Source organism: Piliocolobus tephrosceles, chromosome 10 (assembly GCF_002776525.5).
Source record: "Piliocolobus tephrosceles isolate RC106 chromosome 10, ASM277652v3, whole genome shotgun sequence".
NCBI classification, from domain to species: Eukaryota; Metazoa; Chordata; class Mammalia; order Primates; family Cercopithecidae; genus Piliocolobus; species Piliocolobus tephrosceles.
The window spans coordinates 102,847,476-102,867,332 of record NC_045443.1 but is presented as its reverse complement, the minus strand read 5'-3'; the positions used below and the strand labels follow the sequence as shown (position 1 = coordinate 102,867,332).

Below are 19,857 nucleotides of genomic sequence, written 5' to 3'. Positions count from 1 at the left end.
TTTATCCCCTCCCAGTGTGCTGGAGGCCAGAAGGTTGAAGTCAAGGTGCTGGCCGGGCCACACTCCCTCCATTGGCTCCGGGGAGAATCCTCATGCATCTTTTGGTGGCTCCAGGTGTTCCTTGGCTGTGGCAGCATCACTCCAGTCTGGCTTTACATCCCCTGTACCCCTCAATGTTTTTCCTCTTCCATGTCTTCTCTTCTTATACAGACACTTGGCATTGGATTTAGTGACAATCCAGGATGATCTCATTTCCGGATCCTTCATTACATCTGCAAAGACTCTTTTTTTCAAATATTCACATGTTTTGGGTGGTCATATCTTTTAGGGAAGGGGCACAGTTCAACCCACTACAAAGGGTTTATTTTTATGGATTTTTTATTATTTTTTTAATTTTGTAGAGATGGCCTTTTGCTTTATTGCCCAGGCTGGCCTCAAACTGTGGCCTCAAAGGATCCTCCTGTCTAAGCCTCCCAAAGTGCTGGGGTTACAGACATGGGCCACCATGCCTAGCTTACTACAAAGGGCTTAATACAACTGTTCTTATAGCTGTATTGTACAGTACATTTGGAATATTTGTAAAAAAAAAGAAAAAAAAAACCAGGTATTATAGGAAAAGTGCATAAATTCTAATTGTAAAAAACATAAGAACTCAGATGCTACTAGTGCTGGACAGAACTCTGCAAAATTAGGTAGATATAAATAGTTCCATCTTTTAAAGAGTTTCAAATACTCAGAAAATCATGATAAAGAATAAATATAAAGGAATGTGCAGATGCCATTTAATTGACCAGTTATTGATCTGCAGTAGATACCGTCTTCGGTTTACAAAGTGAGAAACTAACATTCATATAAAACTGTACTGATTGCATTTTCATTTATTCAACAAACCAGTTCAACAAGCCATTATTTATTCAACAAACATTTATTGATGACCTCCTATTTAGCAGACGCTGTTCCAGGCACTGGAGATATAAAAGTGAACACGTCATACGGTTTTTATTGGACGTTGTCCTCTACCCTACTAAACAGTAGGAAAAAGACAAACTTGTTCTCTTTCTATACTTTTAGCACTCAGCACACTTTGGTCACCAAAAAGTGTGGGTTTTCCCCACATCAGGCAATTCTGTGACACTAGCTGGCTGTCCTACAATTTAACTCAATTCCGACATATCTACCTGGAGATAGCCTCAGATCCCACAAGTTAAGAGCATGATCCCACCAGACTACCCCCTCCCCTACACTTCAGATGCCAATTGCAAGTCCAGGCCTCTGGTACTTCTGACAAACCAGCTATAAACTGGGGGTTCCTGCAACATCCCCCCCAGGCTTTGATTATTTGCTAGAATGACTCACAAATCAGGGAGACACTTAAATTTACCAGTTTATTTTAAAGGATATTACAGAGGACACAGATGAACAGCCAGATGAAGTGATACATAGGGCAAGGTACAGGGGAGGCGGCATGGAACTTCCATGTCCTCTCTGGGGACATCACCCTTCTGGGCACTGCCAGGTGTTTAGCGACCTGGAAACTCTCCAAAGCCTGCAGTTCAGGCATTTTTATTGGCAGCTTCATCACATAGATGTGATCAACCTCTGGCTGTCTCCCGTTCCTGGAAGACGGGGTGGGGCTGAAAGCTCCAAGCTTGTAATCATGGTTTGGTGTTTCTGGTGACCAGCCCCTATCCTGGAGGCCACCAGGAGTTGCCTCATCAGAACAAAAGACACTCCCATCACCCAGGAAATTCCAAAGGATTAGGAACTGTGTGTCAGAAACTGGGGTCAAAGACCAAATATTATAACAAAATATGTTCCTAGCACCCCTATTGCTCAGGAAATTACAAGGGTTTTAAGAGCTCTGTGCCAAGAACTGGGGGCAAAGACCAAATACATATTTTTTATTATGTCATGAGCTCACATGCACTGCTGTGGCTCTCTCTCAAATGTGTTGAAATGGATAAAAGGTACATAGAAGATGTAATTATAGAGGAGCAAAAGTGATTTTTGGAAGGTGGAAGAAGAGTGTTTCTTGATTAACAGTGGAAAGATAACCCAGGGCGAGAAGCAATGGACTGCACCCCGGAGTCACATGTGTCCTTGAGAAGAGAGCTGCTAAGGAAATGCGGTTAGTTGTCGAAACCCCAGAAGCAAGATTTCCAGTTTAAAATATTTACTTAGAACCACGTTGTTATGGGCAGGAATGATGATTGTTTTAGTAGGGAGTGAATAGTTCCCAAAGGATGGAAGTGTGGTTTTTATTTTTTATTTTTTGAGACGGAGTTTTGCTGTTGTTGCCCAGGCTGGAGTGCAGTGGCACGATCTTGGCTCACCGCAACCTCTGCCTCCCGGGTTCAAACGAGTCTCCTGCCTCAGCCTCCCAAGCAGCTGGGATTACAGGCATGCGCCACCACGCCCAGCTAATTTTGTATTTTTAGTAGAGACAGGGTTTCTCCATGTTGGTCAGGCTCGTCTTGAACTCCTGACCTCAGGTGATCTGCCCATCTCAGCCTCCCAAAGTGCTGGGGTTACAGGTGTGAGCCACCGTGCCCGACTGGAAGTGTGGTTGCTCCAGGTAGTATCATGGCACCCTGGAAGGTTAGCTCTGCAAGGAGTTTCCAAACAAACCTTTTGATGTGAAGACCCAGAGAGTGAAAGCAGTTAGCCCAGGTGGGGCCTAGATCTGGGAAGAGGAGAGTAACTTTTGGGGCTGTTTTCTCTACCTGGGCCTAAACCAGGTTGAAAAAATTTTAAGGCCAGTTATTCGACTCAGAAATTAAAGGAGAGTTCAACAAAAAGTAGAGATTTATGTGGCTTACGTCTAATAGAATGCATTGGAATGAGGTCTTCCATGTTATAAGTCACACAGAGATTTCCATGCATGGTGATTTCCCTAAAAGCAGAGTTTCTGGACCACTTCCTATGAGTGCACCTGAGACAGGATGTCATCGTCATTAGAGTCCACTGATTGAAGACCGAGCACATATGCCAGGCACACTGCTCTGAGTGTGTCCTGTTCATGTCACTGTCTTGTCCTTACATGTCTTAGCCATGCAAGGGAGATGCTGTTGTCCCCATATTCTGTATGGCGATGCTAAAGTGGTGAGAGGTGGTGCATGCCGCCTCCGTTCTCAGTGAAGGTGCTCTGGTCAGTAGTGATTATCCTGTACAACTCACAGCTCAAAAGCCCCACGTTAAAAGCTGATGACATAACGCCCTTCATTCTTGGGGAGGAAATGAGTGGCTGGGAAATGTACCATTTCTGAAGTGCATAACCATTGGAAAGCCACTTAATCTTTGTGAGTTTTGGTTTCTCCATCTTGTATGGCATCAGAAAGGCCCACTTAATTGGGCTGTTATATTAATTGAATTAAATAATGTCTGTCAAAGCATCCAGCACAGAGCCTGTTAACTGTTAATGAAACACAGTACCTTTCTTATAGAAGTTATTCTGGAAAAGTAGTCAGCACATTCTGTTCTGAAGGCAATTACTGGCATGGCTGTCTTCCCGTGTTACCGCCAAAATATAGCTGTCATGCTTCGACTTGGTTGAGTGATAGGGAAAGTGTTAGCAGCTTGCCCCGGTGCTACCTGGCCTGGCAAATGGTTGACCTTGGGCAAGTCTTTAAGCTTATAAGAGTGGCCTCTGAAGCCACAGCCTTGAAGGACCAGATCTGTTGGGAGATGCACGTGCAGAAGGTTGATGCATATGCATGCCTGCCAGCACTGCTAAAGGAAACTTTGCCACATATTGAATCCAAAAATGATTGCTGGGTGATTTCCCCTTAGTCACTCAGCAGGAATCCCAAAATATCTGGAAGTCTGTGGTCTAGTGGGAAAATCCCTTCCACTGTATTCATTGCCGACGTCCAGATTCCCAAACATGTGAGCATAAAGAACACATTCTATGTCCCAGGCTAGGTAGTGGAAAGTAAACGAATCTTAGATCCCAGCAGCCCCAGATTAAAAGCCCCCTATGCTATTTATTTGTCCTCTGGATTTGGAGAGCTATTTGCATGCCTGTAAAGTGGTGGTGATAAATAATACCTAACTCACAGAATGGGTGAGAACTCCTTAGTATTAAGCATATAAAGCTGGCATACAAAAAAGTACTCAAAGATGCACTGACAGGGATGATTTTTATTTCTCCTAGATAATTTACAAAGTTAGAATTTACTGAGTTCTTGAGGTAGAAGGGAAAAAAGAGTCAAGAGCTGTTAAAATCATCTGGTGAGGAGCATCACGTTCTAATGCAATCATCTTATTCTCAGAAAGGTCCTTTTCTAGACTATAGGTCTGAAATCTGGCAGTTTGTTTTTTTTTTTTTTTTTAAGATGGAGTCTCACTCTGTCACCTGGGCTGGAGTGCAGTGGTGCGATCTCAGCTCACTGCAAGCTCGACCTCCTGGGTTCTCACCATTCTCCTGCCTCAGCCTCCCACATAGCTGGGACTACAGGTGCCCGCCACCACGCCAGCTAATTTTTTGTATTTTTAGTAGAGACAGGGTTTTACTGTGCTAGCCAGGATGGTCTCGATCTCCTGTCCTTGTGATCCGCCTGCCTCGGCCTCCCAAAGTGCTGGGATTACAGGCGTGAGCTGCCGTGCCCAGCCGGTAGGGAATATTCTTTCTCCAAAGTCACTTCCAGGCCCATAGCTGGCTGTGGTTTTCAGGCGAGCAGGTTTCCAGCAGGCCCGTCTTTCAGGTGTGGCTTCAGCCTCCTGGAGAGTGAGAGAGCCGAGCACCCTGGCGAGGTCCTGAGCCATGACCAGCACTGACAGCTGGCTGTGTTCTCTGCAGGCACATCCAGGCATTCCGATTCTCCAGTGGGGTGGGGCCCAGAGTGGGAACACAGAAGAAGCAGAGTCCGCCTGGTGAGCAGGGTAACGGTAGGCCCACACCCTCTGTTAGCAAGCTTCATTGGTGCCCTGGTCAGTCAGAACCTTGCGTTTCATTGTTCATGCTTCTAGGCCAGTATCATTTACTGCTTTATGAAGGGTACTTGTTTGCTAAGGAAGTCTGAGCTGTGTGACCACACGGAAGTGTTCAGTGTGATTCCTTGGTGAAACGAGACTATGTCAATAATAATAATGTATTTAATTTACTTGAATACCGTTCTCTTTCTTTCAGCTTAATGTTCTCCATACAGAGCTGGCTAAACAGTTGGCAGACACAATGGTTCTACCTATTATACAATTCCGAGAAAAGGATCTCACAGGTAAAGTAGCTGAGTTCAATGCCAGTTACCTTCAAAATATTATGTAGTGCACTTAGTAATTCTTACTGCATTACTTTCTTTAAATGTGTGGATCGCTGAGAAATGCCTTTCTTTTTGAGCAGTTCAATTTAGCGAACTTTTACTGACTTCCCACTATGTTCCCGGCTCACCTAAAGGAGGTCACAGGCCAATGAGAAGACAGGTGTGGAAACAGATCGTTGTGATGTCATCTGATGAGGGCAGCAGGACAGCGAGGCCCAGGAGTAGAAACAGCACACAGAAAGGCACGCTAGGGAAGGCCTCCTAGAGAAGGTGATCTCTGAGCTGGGTTTTGAAAAATGATATTAAGGCCGTGTTCCAGGTTAGGGGACATTTGTGAGGTCATGCTGTTCTTGGGGGAACCGTGAATGCTTTGGAATGGAAGGTGGGGGCTTGGAGAGGGGAAGACGGGATAGGAACCTTGCTTTCCTTGTGCTAGACTCTGGGGCTGCTCTTACAGAACTCCCAGGTAGTGAGTAAGGGAATCTGAGAGTAAGAAAACTTAGTTGTCCTTTTGGACTAATTTTGGTTCTTCAATTAAAATAAAGCATTAGGACAATTTTATATTTCTTAGAAATCAGGGTAGTCACAAAATACACATAAAAAATGATGAATAATTTTGAAAAAACTTAGCTGATGTTAGAAAAGGGACTCCACATTTTCTAGTCCTATTCTCTCTTCATTGAAAGTATTTATTACTTAGAGTTTAAGAATTACATTTTCTGGAACACTGTTATAAACAAGTTGTTGGCCCCAAGAAAGCCTAAACCAGAATGCTAAAACATCAGGTCAGTATAGTACTTACTCTTTAAAAATATATCACCTTAAACTTTTTTTGCGGCAGGGTTGGAGGCGGAGAAAGGTTGCAGTAAATATAAAGACAAGTCTTAAAGGTGAAGATTGGCCGGGCGCGGTGGCTCACGCCTGTTATCCCAGCACTCTGGGAGGCCGAGGCGGGCAGATCATGAGGTCAGGAAGTCAAGACCATCCTGGCTAACACAGTGAAACCCCATCTCTACTAAAAATACAAAAAATTAGCCGAGCGTGGTAGCACGTGCCTATAGTCCCAGCTACTTGGGAGACTGAGGCAGGAGAATGGCCTGAACCCGGGAGGCAGAGGTTGCAGTGAGCCGAGATTGCGCCACTGCACTCCAGCCCGAGCGACAGAGCAAGACTCCACCTCAAAAAAAAAAAATAAAAGGTGAAGCTTTTCCCCCCTTGCTTTGAGATCGCCTGTGTTCATGTCACTTGAGGCTAAGGAACAATGATAGAACTGGCATAAACTCTACTTAAGATCAGTTTGGCAGCACTAAAACTTAATGAATAAAAAAATAACAAGTAATACGTCCATTTGCTTGCATAAAGGGAAACCTTGATTAAACAAAGCAGGAATTTTAGTGCTTTTTAGTGTTGCTTATCTATCATTGCATAGGAAACTAAAACATGCTTGCTGCAGTCATCTGCTGATTTTTCAGTCCTCACTGAATGCCTTAGCATTTTTTTTTGAAGAGTTTTCTCTAAATAAAATCATTAGAAGTGAGCGGGATGTCATTTGAAAAACAAACTCTAAGTCCGTTTGAAAGAAGATAATCATCTCCTAAGACCTGTGTTGTCAGATTTATGTCTTTCAGGTTTGCTTGTGGGAGGCAGAACTAGAATTGAGAGTGCCCAGCAGCATTAATGACAGTGGCCTCCGCTAATGCAGAGTGACCCCAAATGTGGATGAGTAGTATTTGCCCAGGATGGTGATTTTTTAAAATGGAATAAAACTGCTCATTAGTAGTAAGAAGGAATCTTCTTAGTATCTTGAAAAAAGTTAAACATCCTTTTCTGATGCCACCAGGACATCCCTTTGAAGTATTTGGCCCCAGGTCATACCTGAGTCAACACCAGACCAAATTAGAATCTGACCTCCCCTCTGCTCCTGCCATCTGCCTAGACAGTGGTGGTTTAGCTTACATTTCTCAGCCTGTATTTACTCACCAACACAAGTACGTAATCTGAATGAAGAGAACGCAAGAGATATTAAGGAAACTACGTAACATTGATAAGTAAAGAAACCTACAGGTTGACTCCAACAAGAAGTAAAAGATGGGAGAGAGAAAAAGAAAAATGCAAGCGGGAAAGGGCAGAAAGCAGCCTGATACCAACAGAGCATGCATGACGCGAAGAGAATTGAAAAGCTGGAGGCAGCTTGGAGGCAAATTGAAAACCAGTATAACCAATATAAATGTGAATGGCTTTGCTTTGTTTGACAAAATGAAAATGGATTGTTTTAGAATTGTAGAAAGTATCACTTTCTTTTAGGTATCAATCGTTGTGTTTTTAAGTTTCTAACCTCGGACAGTCACTGCTCTCAATGATCTTTTCGGATTTTTGGTCTTGGGCTTGGTTCAGCCATCTCTGTGCGTGGTGGGCGTGGCACTCACTTGGAGTAATAGTTATTGGTGTTGGCTTGTCGCAAGTACAGTATGCTAGATCGTGTCACATTTTTCATTAATACAAGCACCCCATTTTCCTTTGGCCAGTGGTGACTCCAGTAAGTCAGATATTAAAATGGCAACACAGGAAGCTTCTAGGTTCTGGCTGTAGAAAGATGTATTAAGACACTCTATTTGGGGGCTGAGGCATCAGAACTTAAGTTTCTACTCCAGGTCTCCATGAAAAGTACCTGTCCACCACACTGTCCAGCCCACCTCCCCGGCGTGCCCTCTCCCTCACAGACCCTGAGCACTATGTGGAGATTCAGGGCTGCTCGGGCCGTGAGGGTCACTGGGTGTGGGGCATGGTTGAAGCCCCTATGTTCCAGGGAGCCCAGGTCCCAGCCTCTGGGCCAGGCCCGTGAGAGCTGGGGACTGAGGGTGCAGGGGCTTCTCTTGCACGCATATTCTCTTATTTTGGGGGGAAAGTGCAGAGCTCTGAGTAGGCATGTTTTATTTTTCATTGCTCTAAGACAGTCCCTTATCTCCTTTTCAGAAGTAAGCACTTTAAAGGATCTATTTGGACTCGCTAGCAATGGTAGGCACCTTCTCCATCCTGGTGTGTGGGTGTGTGGGCTTCCTGTGGCGGGGAGGAGACCCCCAGTGAATGTTCTTCCCTTCCAACCCTGACCCTCCTGGATGCCCAGATGTCTGTTTATTTTTAGAGCATGACCTCTCAATGGCCAAATACAGCAGGCTGCCTAAGAAAAAGGAGAATGAGAAGGTAAGAGCACTTTACATGTTGTTTTTCACTCCATTTACATAAAGGCCTTTCACGCCTTCCTCTTGTGAATTTATGGCATAAAAATTCACAGTGTCTTTTTTTTTTTTTTAATATACATGGACTTTTAAAATTATTCATTCCTAATCTCATGAGTAGACCTCCACTTCTCTATTCTGTCTTTTCAAACTGGTTTATTAAACACCAGCTTAGAGACATTGTAAGATTATGATCACACAGGGGTTTTAACTTCAGCTTGCTGCCTCGTCTGACGCACTTATCACCCAGGTCGCTTGAACTCCTTGCCCCAGGTGTTGACTCTGATTCTTTAACCCATGCTTTCTAGGACTATTGCTACTCTCGATAATATTGACTATTTTCACGCATATAACTTTTTACTTCTGTTACATGATTTCCTTGGGCTAAATTATTTCCTTGGCATACATTCTCGTGAGTGAACTAGAATGTCTGTGGCCTTCTTCAGTGCATGCTGCCATATTGTTATCCTGAAGGACTGTAGGACTGACGTTGCACTGTTCCCAGGAGAGTACTGGCTTCACCTCACTGCGGCCTCATGAGCACTGAGATGCTGTTTCTTGCATATTTTTAATTTGGATTTTTTAGAAAGTTGAGGTGCAGCCTTATCTGTGTTTTATTATATTTGTCACAAAAATGGTTATAATGCCTAAACACACATGTTTTGAAGAGTACGCTTTACAGAAACATCAGGTACAGTAGACAACTTGAAGTTTTCCTTTCACCTTTTAACCAGGTGAAGACCGAAGTCGGAAAAGAGGTGGCCGCAGCCCGGCGGAAGCAGCACCTCTCCTCCCTTCAGTACTACTGTGCCCTCAACGCGCTGCAGTACAGAAAGCGGATGGCCATGATGGAGCCCATGATAGGCTTTGCCCACGGACAGGTAGGGGAGTCCCTCCGTGAGGACTGGAACCTAAGCCAGCTGTGGCGTTCTGCTGAGAGAGCACTCAGGAGAAACCGAAGCATCATCCATCATAGAAAGAAATATAAATGCACAATCTCCCTGGCAACTTTGTGGGATTCAGCACTGGGACAGCTTCCAATTGAGCTGGGCCATCTTCAACTGGAGATGCACTGGCCTCGAGTTAAGCCATATGTTCGGGAAATGAGGCCTGGGTCCCAGGCCTCTCTTGGGGAGGAGCCTATGTGGCCGTTTTTTCTAATCCAAATGAAAGCCAGCTGGGTGCAGCTCTCCTAGAAGCAGCTCCCGCAGGGGTTGGGATAGCTCGCCTGTCACCCAGGGCTCCCGGCACTCCTTGCTGCTCTGTAGTAAGGCCCCCCTCTGCTGGCTTCTCACGCGGCACCTCTCCTAGGTGATCCCCAGCACCTAAACATCTGGGCATGGGGAAACGCTGCCAGTGCTTTATGAGGTCTTCTGTATTTATTGGGTTTCTATCCTCCTATTTAATGGCTGACTGAATATTTATCTTGAGAGGCTCTACTCTAAGGATGGGGACTTGACTGCAGTGGCACCAGTGCGGCGGGGACAAGAGTGACCGTGAATGTGAGGCTCATGTCACCAGCCCCTCACTTTCCACCCCATCCTGCGTTTGCCTTACTTGCGTTGTCTCCAGAGCCATCTTTTGGCCCGTGAGAAAGGCACCCAGGAATCTTCTCTCAGTTGACCATCTAGGAACAGAAGGGGACGTGAGGAAGCAAAATGTTGTTAAGAAAGTCACCAACTTAAAAATACCTGATATATGAACATCTAATAGTTCTGTGATACATTTTTAAGGCACATATATTAAAAAACAAAAACCTCACGTCAGTGTCATTCAACAAAAAGGGGAATGAGAGAAGAGCTTTAACCCATTTCCGGTTCAGAGAAAAAGAGTGCCGCTCACTGCCAGCACAGTACCCTCAGGGCAAATGGGAAAGGGGTTCGGAAAATACCCCAGCTCAGTTGTCTTCCTTTTTAGTCTAGTTGTTAGGTTGTTGAATGGTGAGTTCGCTAGAGTCAGCCTATGCATTTGGAAGTGATATTTAAATAGAGCGATGGAGTCTTTCTGTGTCATCTGAGTGAAGTAGCACCACCCAGCTGTGGGCATCAGTCTTCAGCAGATCTTGGGAGCTGTCCAGGTGCTTATGGTGGGCACTTGTGCACACAGGTGTGCAGTAACTCATACTGTTGCCCTCCTCTCTCCTGCAGGCAGTATGGCAGCTGGCGGATGGCCTCGCCATGTTAGAGAATGGCAGGGCTCTCTCTGTTCTCTTCAGTTAACCCCTCCTGGATTGACGCCATCCCTCTGGACCGTAACCTTGCTCAGTCAGAGCCCGAGGGTCAGGAAGGGTCTCAGATCTAGCATCTCAGAAGGACGAGCAGCTCCAGTCCTGAGCGGTCAGTGCTGTAGAACTTGCTTGATAAGAGGGTGTCCTGCAAGGCCTACAGGACAAGCTTGACACCAGCTGGTTTCCTTCTTGTTCATGGCCAAGGACCACCTCACTGCTCCCAGCCTGGACTCTCGAAGTGAGTGCTCTGGCCACAGAGGGAGAAGAGGAGCTATGGGTACCATAGCACACGTGTAGTCCCAGTCCTGGGGGAACAGCAGAGCACACCACCATTATTGAGTGGCAGGAGCATCATTGTTGAGAGCTGAGAATGGCATCTTTTGTTTTTCATATCCAGATACCAAGACACAAGACCAAGTAGGCCCTTTCCCTATGGATTATTTTAAAATGCAGTTGAAAACAGTAGCTCCTGCTCCTAGACAAGTTTGTCACCTGGCACTGTGGCGTCATCTTCTGGATGATTCAGAAGCATTAGCTCTCCTCCTGCCTCATCCGACCTTGGCAATCAAGGTTTATTGAGCCCCGGCCTCTGTGAGCTGATGGTTCTGTGAACATAGCACTTCCTGCTGCTCACGAAGGCACATGTGGTGGAGACTCACCAGGCTTCTCGGCACCACCCACCTTTGTGGAGGTGTGGGGACTCCATTCCTGCCTTCTCCAGCCCCTGAAGTCATGTTCGGTCCTCATGCCTGCAAACAGGCTCTGTAATCGGTGCGCAGGTTTTTGAGAACAGAACAGTGACCTCCAGTGTCATACTGACGGGACAGGCTGTGATGTGGCTGTAGAGCCGGCGTCTTACCTGGCCTTCCGTTCATCCATTCGCCCACTTTCCTTAGGGATTATGTGAGCCCCTGCCCTAAGGACCTTGCAGAATAGTAGAGGAGCTAAGACATGGCCTAGGAGTCTAAATTCCAAAGGAGTTCAGGGAGGGGAAGGAGAGAGAGGCCACCATGACATTGTGCCATTGGAAATGCAGTGTGTTGATTTAACCGATTAATGATATTAAATGATTAATATTCATTTTGATATTCAACATTTCGGGGGTTCCAAAGGGCATTTCCAGTTGTGATCTCTGTATGATTCAAAGATCATGGGGCCAGAACAGCCCCGTGCATGTATCACCTGGGTTAGGATGACCACAGTCATCCGTTTTTAACCTGTGATAACTAAGTACATTAGAATACGTGCTTTCCCAGGGTGTCTGGGGAGTCGATGCAAAGCCCTCAGAACTATGCTGAGAATACCCGCTAGCCTCTTCAGGGTCAGAGGTCGATTTTGGTGCCCGCCATGCCAGGAAAGAGAGGCTTCCAGGTCAGACAGGTGAGCTGGGTTAATGTGTGAGAGAATACCCTTGCGCACACGGAACGTTCTCTCTCTTTTCTATCATCTAGGCTTGCAACTGTTACTGTTACCTCTCAACCAGCAGCCATAGAAAATGGAGCAGTTCATACCTAATGGGCAGATTTGTAAAAGTCAAGGCTGTAGAAGAATGGAAACTGGAGCTGCTCAGGGTGGGATGATGCAGATGCCACTAACACACAGAAATGTTCTTCCCCTCTCCCGTACCCCTGCCCTCCAGGGTTTGTCAGGGGACCCAGACTTTCTGGGAAGTGAATATTAGGAGTCACAGGAAGTAAGGAATCCCTTCCATGGGCACCCAAAGCCAGCAACTGCGGTTTCAGTTTCAAAGTGTATCGTGTTCAGGTGTAGACTCAGTAGAGATGCTGCCAGTGCCGCGTGCGAGGCGGGCCAGCCGGCTGTGATGGCTGCCCTCACGCTGCCTGTCTCACCTTCAGTGAGTTCAGTGATCACTTCCCTGGATGATTTTCAGAATATTTTATATCTTTCAGATTAACTTTTTTAAGAAGGGAGCAGAGATGTTTTCCAAGCATATGGACAGCTTTTTATCCTCCGTTGCAGACATGGTTCAAAGGTAATGCTGCACTCCGGCCGGCTCTTGTGTGCCCCTTGCCTTTCCTGCGGATCTGACATCTCTGGGAGGTCGGGGGGAGGGTACTAACTGTGGAGGGTCGCACAGAGCCTCTGTCCACCCCGGAAATGCTCAGTAACAGTGCCCTCACCTTAGCTGCCAATATTCATAAATATCTGGGGCACCCTGGCGGAGTTTTCTCCGGATCTCTTGTTGTGAATGTTGGAGTTTCACATGTTACGTGCCTGGGAGTCCAGCTTAGCTTTGCTGTGGTTTTAGAAGAGCTCTTGGCTTTCTTTGAGAGTACATGGGAGTAGCAGGTGGAAGTGCTGTCACTTTTCAGGAAACTCTGACCAGCGCATTAATTTATAATAGACAAAGGAGGGAGAGAGCCTTTTTGGAATTAATTTTTAAAACTGCATGTGCTTATTTTAAGAAATACAACATCACTCTCTTCAGTAGCTGAGTAACTGCCACACTTACCGGAGGCTGTGGCCGCCCTGCTGCCCGCCGTCCCCAGCTCCCATGACGGGGAGCTCTGAGGGGGCCCTGGCCCCTGCAGCCTCAGGCTTGGTTCATCCGGAGCACGGCGTGGGCTTCCCAAGTGCTTGCCACGAGTTCTGGAGTGTAGAAATAGGTCCGTGTGTGTGTGTGTGTGTGTGTGTGTGTGTGTAGCTGACAAATAGACAAAATGGAAGTAACAGGAATTTTATTTCATGTGGATACATGAAGAGAAAGTTGCTCATTTTCTTGAAGATGTTGCATGTCACCACACCTCATGAAAGCTAAACAAGGGAACTGATCTAGGTAGAAGTCCATCTGAAATGCTCCAAAAATAATCAGTCCCAAGAAAAACCAGTGCTGAGCATGGAGACAGATGCAGAGGGAGTCGAGAGCCTATACCCCTTCCTGAAAGTCACTGACCTGTTTTGCTCTGAATAATTGGCAGCAGTAAGTGATGTAGCTTTTATTTATAATTATGCTAGAAACCAACTTGTGAAATCTGATTGCAGTTTCTTGCCTTTTAATTTGTTTGGTTCTTAGCCCCTGGGAATGTTAGGAGGAGTTAGAAGTTGAGAGGCTATTAAATGGTCACTTTGTAAAAGTATCCTCTCTCCCTCATCCTTCACTGTCTCTTCCTCATCCTGCTTTAACTCTCAGAATTCCTCGGCCTTCTATGTTTCTGGAAGAACCATCATCTATGCCTCAATTTTTTTTCAGACACCTGATTATTTTCTGAGTGGGTGGGAGGACATCTGTGCCCATGCGTGTGAGATGTCGTGGTTTCCTCTTTCTGCAGATCTTAGAGCCTGTGTCTTCCCTTCTTGTCAGCATTTCCATAAACCATTATTAGGCCAACCCAAGTATCACACCAGCCGTCCTGAGAGAACCACAACCCGGGCATTAACGTCCGAATCTGCTCCTGGGCTGCATGGCCTTCTCTGTGCAGGCCGGGGCTGGGGCTGGTTCTGCCAGTCACCCCCTCTGTCTGACAAGCTGTATTTAGCTATGGGGGGACAGGCAGCTGGTGGGGTTTCCAAACTGAACCTTGCAGTACTTGATTCAAATAACTAAAGTACTGTTTTGAGTGCTACTTTTCCTATAATTTTTCATTTCATGTTGGTGAGTAAAGAAGACCACTCTTCTCCAAACCAAGGGGTGGTTTTGCTGCCGCATTGCCATGCATGAGCAGCCAGCCCACCCAGGGAGGCCTCAGAGCAGGATCTGGTGGTGGCCTTGAAGCTGTGCAGCCCTTCCCCGGGGGATGATGCCACAGGTGCTCTGTGCTTTCGCGGTGGGGGTGGATTCAGAACCCAGTGGTGGGAATCCAGATAGCACGGCATGGTTTGCAGCCACCCCGCAGAGCTTTCTTTATCCCCTAACCCTGTAGTGATACAGTTCTACCTTTCTGTGGCTCATATCTATAGATGAACAGATACATAATTGTGTGTGTGTGTGTGTGTGTGTGTGTATACGTGCTTTTTTTTTTTTTTTTAAATCTGTGAAGAGAACCAGTTGAAAGCAATTAAGTTTAACCCTGTTCCTTTGGTTCCCGGGAACTTTGGATGAGCTCCCAGTGTTTGAGCCTGAATCTGTGTGGGGCAGGGGAGAAGGGGAAGGCAGGTCAGCTACTAAAAATCTCTTGGAGTTGTACGCAAGATGCCACGTTGGTGCCCGCGTCCTTCCGGGGACAGGATCCTTCTCTTGTATCACATCTTCAGAGAGGTTTCTCACCCATAAAAGCTGACCCTGAGCTCTTGACAGGCTCTTGGTCCCTCCTTCCCCTTCTCCCCTCCCCCTTTCTTCTCCCCTGTCCTATGTGCTGAGCTTGGCCTTCCGTGTTCCATTCTCTCAGCCAGGGCAGTGACAAGCAGGCGAAGCTAATCAAGTTTGTCCTCCAGCTTACCTGTCCTAAGGCCACCAATGGTAGAGTCCCCCATCATCCCAGTCAAATGTCAGAAAAGCCAAAATTGAGCTGCATTAAAGACGAGGAGCTGACAAGGAGCGGTGACTCACGGCTGTAATCCTAACACTTTGGGAAGCTGAGGTGGGTGGGTCACTTGAGGCCAGGAGTTCAAAACCAGCCTGGCCAACATGGTGAAACCCCTTCTCTACTAAAAATAAAAAATTAGCTGGGTGTGGTGGTGCATGCTTGTAATCCCAGCTGTTTGGGAGGCTGAGGCATAGGAATCACTTGAACCCAGGAGGCCGAGGTTGTAGCGAGCCAAAGCAAGAGTCTAGACAGACAGACAGACAGACACAGACAGACAGATAGATAGGGAGTGGGGAAATATGGAATGTCCAAGCCAACATTCCTTAATTACAGAAGAGAGAGAATCCTGAGGTGCTCACGTGGAGAAACACTGGCCCCGTTTGCTTCTGATTTTAACCCTGTGATTGCCGTGTCTCCTGTAACACAGTGCAGAGAAACACCTCCTCTAAAGTGTGATTTCTCAGATAGATGGGCCCTGTTGGGCAGACTGTCACAACTGGGTGGGGTGGCCTGGTAAGGTCTAGCTTAGTAGGGGTAAAGGGCAGCCACCATTTCTACACCTCAGCACACACCTCCATGAAAGCCAGGGGCTAATGTCCCAGAGCCAGGCCATCTGTCCACTTACCCCTGTGTGGGCAGCCCTCGGCCTGCTAGCCCATGCAGCCTCGGGGCAGATCTGTGGCTGTTAAAAAATGAAAAGCATTGCCTTTGGCTTTGTGGTTGCACCTTAGTACCACTTCCTGGTCATTTTCCTGTGAGCACCGCTCCTGACTGAACCAAGAGCAGGGGAGGCCTGACTGCCATTTCATTCCTTCCTTTTTGGAACTTGCTTAGGCTGCCTGTGTGAGCAGCCCTGGAGGATGGGCTTCTCAAAGCTTTTCTCCAAAAATGTGCATCAGCGGTGCTGAGCATGGATACGTCTGTCAGCAGCAAAACTGTCCAGCTGGGTTCAAGCATAGGTCAGTGGCATTCCTTAGGTTCTGTTTCAAAACAGCAGTCATAGAAACACATTTACTACTGCAAAATTGAGTCCCTGTGATTCATAGTTTTCAGGGCCTATAAGGGTAGAGGGTTGTGGCCCTGTAGGAGGCTGGCAGCTGCATCTGTAAGGCCGGAAGCTTGGCGGGGGTGGAGTGATGGCTGCCAGTGGCTTCTTAGTAGTGCTGGGTTGGCCAGCAGTGAGTAACTGACCCAACACCTTCTGTCTTAAGCATTCAGGTAGAACTGGAAGCTGAGGCGGAAAAGATGCGGGTGTCCCAGCAAGAATTCCTCTCTGTTGATGAATCTGTTTACACTCCAGACTCTGATGTGGCTGCACCACAGATCAACAGGAACCTCATCCAGAAGGCTGGTTACCTTAATCTCAGAAAGTGAGAATGCCACCGTCTGCCTCTTTTTCTGAAATCAGTTTTCCCTAAGAAGTGGCTGAAAAACAATCTTTTTTTTTTTTTTTTTTTTGAGACGGAGTCTTGCTCTGTCGCCCAGGCTGGAGTGCAGTGGCCGGATCTCAGCTCACTGCAAGCTCCGCCTCCTGGGTTCTCGCCATTCTCCTGGCTCAGCCTCCGGAGTAGCTGGGACTACAGGCGCCCGCCACCTCGCCCGGCTAGTTTTTTGTATTTTTTAGTAGAGACGGGGTTTCACCGTGGTAGCCAGGATGGTCTCGATCTCCTGACCTCGTGATCCGCCCGTCTCGGCCTCCCAAAGTGCTGGGATTACAGGCTTGAGCCCCCGCGCCCGGCTGAAAAACAATCTTACATGCCCCATTAAAGTAGGAGGGAGGTGGGCGGGTGAGACTGGGAAGAACTCCCATCACAGCAGCCCTCCCACTTGCAACATAGGAAACCTCTGGGGCCCAGGCGCCAAACTGCACTAAGAGATGGGGCTGGAATGAGTCCTCTGAGAGCCCGGTGCTGCAGACTCCAGGACACTGGCCCACCCTTGTCTCTGGTCACTGTGGCCATGTGCAAACAGACCACTCTTAACTGTTGCCATCCTGGACCACTGACATTTTTTATCCCGTCATGCCCCTCCCCCCCCACCAGCTGGCAGGTGAGAGCCGTGTGCTGGAGACGTACCCGCGAGCCAGAGGCAGGGTCAGGAGGCTTTTTGAGTCAGTTCGATTCATACTGATTGGGTCACACATTTACCACTCAGGTCTTTAAGTGTCCATTTTGAATGGAAGGGATGATCAGGTTTAAGTGCTTCTGTGAGCACAGAGGATATTGTCATGGTGTGGTGTGAAAAGCACTGACTTTGGAATCAGACAGCCCAGCTGGGCTGAGCCTTGATCTCTTCATCTGTGAAATGCAGCTGATAACCGCACCTGCTTTATGAAGTTAGATTGAATGTGTTCATCCCTCCCAGGCAGTGAGCACTCAGATGTCAGCCGCTGCCATTTGGGGAAATTACTGGGACAGGAAACCCAGTGCCTTTGGACATAGTTGCTACTTCGTAAATACTGAGCCAAGTAAATGTATTTGATAACCCCCGGTGGAGGGTCCATGGAGAGGAACAGCCAGCTGTTAGCAGGCTGGAGCACCTCTGAGGTCTGTGAACTTGCAGCGATCACAAGCTAAATGTCCCCTGTAGTTCTGCAGGCGTAGAAAACCCACTGGGTTCTGTTGTTATTTGCCAGGAACTAGATTTTCCTTTTTGTAAGCAGCTCACAAAACAAGAATGACCTTCAGTTAAAGCAAATCTGTTGAGAGCCTCCTAGGACGGGTGGGTGCTGTGGGCTAAGGCAACCCTGAGTAGATTCAGAGCAGCTCAGCTCCAGGTCTCAGAGAAATGATTCTCCAGGTATTCAGTTCTTAATGGTGGCGGACTTATTCTAGTTCCATCTCCTGGTTTAGTAGTCAGCGTGTGGCTGCAGTGCGGGGAGTCAGCCCTGGGACTGGTATCTCCCTCGGAAGCAGAGCCCATGATCTCCCAGATCATTCCAGCTAAATTGTACCCTTCTGCTGCTCTTTCCACTTGAATGGGCAGTTTTGCTTTAACGGTATGAACACATTATTTCTAAAATGCCACCAGTACCCATAACGAGGTAGCAAGACTTAGAGGTGTAGCTGGTGCTTTCTGGTACTAATGGGCTTTTTAAAACACAACTCACAGCAAAACAGGGCTGGTCACCACCACCTGGGAGAGGCTTTATTTCTTCACCCAAGGCGGGAATCTGATGTGTCAGCCCAGGGGAGCCGTGGCTGGAGGTTTGATCCAGGACCTGGACAACTGCTCAGTAATGGCCGTGGATTGCGAAGACCGGCGCTACTGTTTCCAGATCACCACACCCAATGGAAAATCGTATGTCTCACGCATTTTATTTGGGAGGAGAACGAGTATAGTGGTTTCACCCGTGCCAGGGGCCTCCTAATTCATTCCTACCTGCCAGCCCTCTGTGGAAGAGGCCCCAATCTGGGTATTGTTTACCTTTCAGAAGGATGATTTTCTGCTCTCTTTAAACAAGCCCTCGTGACCCATAAGGGATCCAGCCTGCCTTATCCCATATGGAGATAAGTGAGGGTTTGTCTGTAGCTTTGGAGATGACCTACATGTGTGAGACAGCAACAGAAGTTGTCGGTGTTAGCACAGATTCTGAGAGACAGAGAGAAGGCTGTAGCGACTCCTAGCCTGTTGTAAAGAAGCATTTGTGTTTGGATTGTGGCAGGGGAGGGTAACTGTATTTTGGTAAGGATGACCTTCCTGAGAAGGCCATTTTTCCAGCAGAAGCGGGAGTTGTGAGAAGTGCACTCCGCTGCAGCAGTATCGGCGGCTGCCATGCTGTTCCCACATGCCCTGTGTACCTGAGGGGCCCCAAAGAGGTGGTACTTTAACGATCCACAGCCTGTGGTCATTCGCAGTAGATCCCGTCCCAGTGGGATCCCCTCTCAGAGTGGTGGTTTTTAAACTGCTCCAGGGAGTTCGGAGTCCCATGGAGGGGCTTCAGGGTTCACCTGCCTGGGGAGAGGAGTGGCCCTGCCATCATCAGAGCTGCTCTTCTTGCATTGCATTCTATTAAGATTGGACCTGAGCCGCAGGGGGGTGTGGTGGGGACGGCGTTGGGATGATGTCTCTCCTCCCAGCTTGGCAGAGCAGCTTTAGACCTCATCCTTCCTGCTTTGGTGATGGGAATGGAGATTCCTGGATGCTCATCATGGTCCTTTGCAGTTACCTCCTCTGGGCCTCACTTTCCTCAGATAGAAAATAGAGATAAGATCTATGTTACTCGATCTGCCACAGATGAGAGGAACAAGGGAACCGGCAGATGTGGAGTCTCTTTAAAGAGGTAAAGCCTCGGCCGGGCACAGTGGCTCACGCCTGGAATCCCAGCACTTTGGGAGGCCGAGGCGGGGGGATCACCTGAGCTCGGGAGTTTGAGATCAGCATGACCAGATGTGGAGAAACCCCGTCTCTACTGGAAATAGAAAATTGGCCGGGCGCGTTAGTGGTGATGGGCGCCTGTAATCTCAGCTACTTGGGAGGCTGAGGCAGGAGAATCGCTTGAACCCAGGAGGCGGAGGTTGCGGTGAGCCGAGATCACACCATTGCACTCCAGCCTGGGCAACAAGAGCGAAACTCCGTCTCAAAAAAAAAAAAAGAGTTAAAGCCTCCACAAAGGTAGGGCAGTATTACTGTTACCTTATTCCCGGGCCTCC

General features: G+C 47.5%; 1 protein-coding gene across 5 annotated transcripts in view; it reads left to right on the top strand.

Moving 5' to 3' along the window:
• Positions 1-19,857, top strand: part of APPL2 (adaptor protein, phosphotyrosine interacting with PH domain and leucine zipper 2) — a 61,342-nt gene that overhangs the window by 19,757 nt on the left and 21,728 nt on the right. For 3 of the 5 annotated variants that reach the window (XM_023192676.1, XM_023192529.1, XM_023192762.2), the window contains exons 5-11: positions 5,129-5,216; positions 8,232-8,273; positions 8,383-8,459; positions 9,229-9,375; positions 12,632-12,714; positions 16,417-16,575; positions 18,317-18,505. In XM_023192676.1, the coding sequence (XP_023048444.1) occupies positions 5,129-5,216; positions 8,232-8,273; positions 8,383-8,459; positions 9,229-9,375; positions 12,632-12,714; positions 16,417-16,575; positions 18,317-18,505 (785 nt within the window). The remainder of the gene's footprint in view (positions 1-5,128; positions 5,217-8,231; positions 8,274-8,382; positions 8,460-9,228; positions 9,376-12,631; positions 12,715-16,416; positions 16,576-18,316; positions 18,506-19,857) is intronic. The other 2 variants (XM_023192604.1, XM_023192840.1) reach the window with 2 other exon arrangements.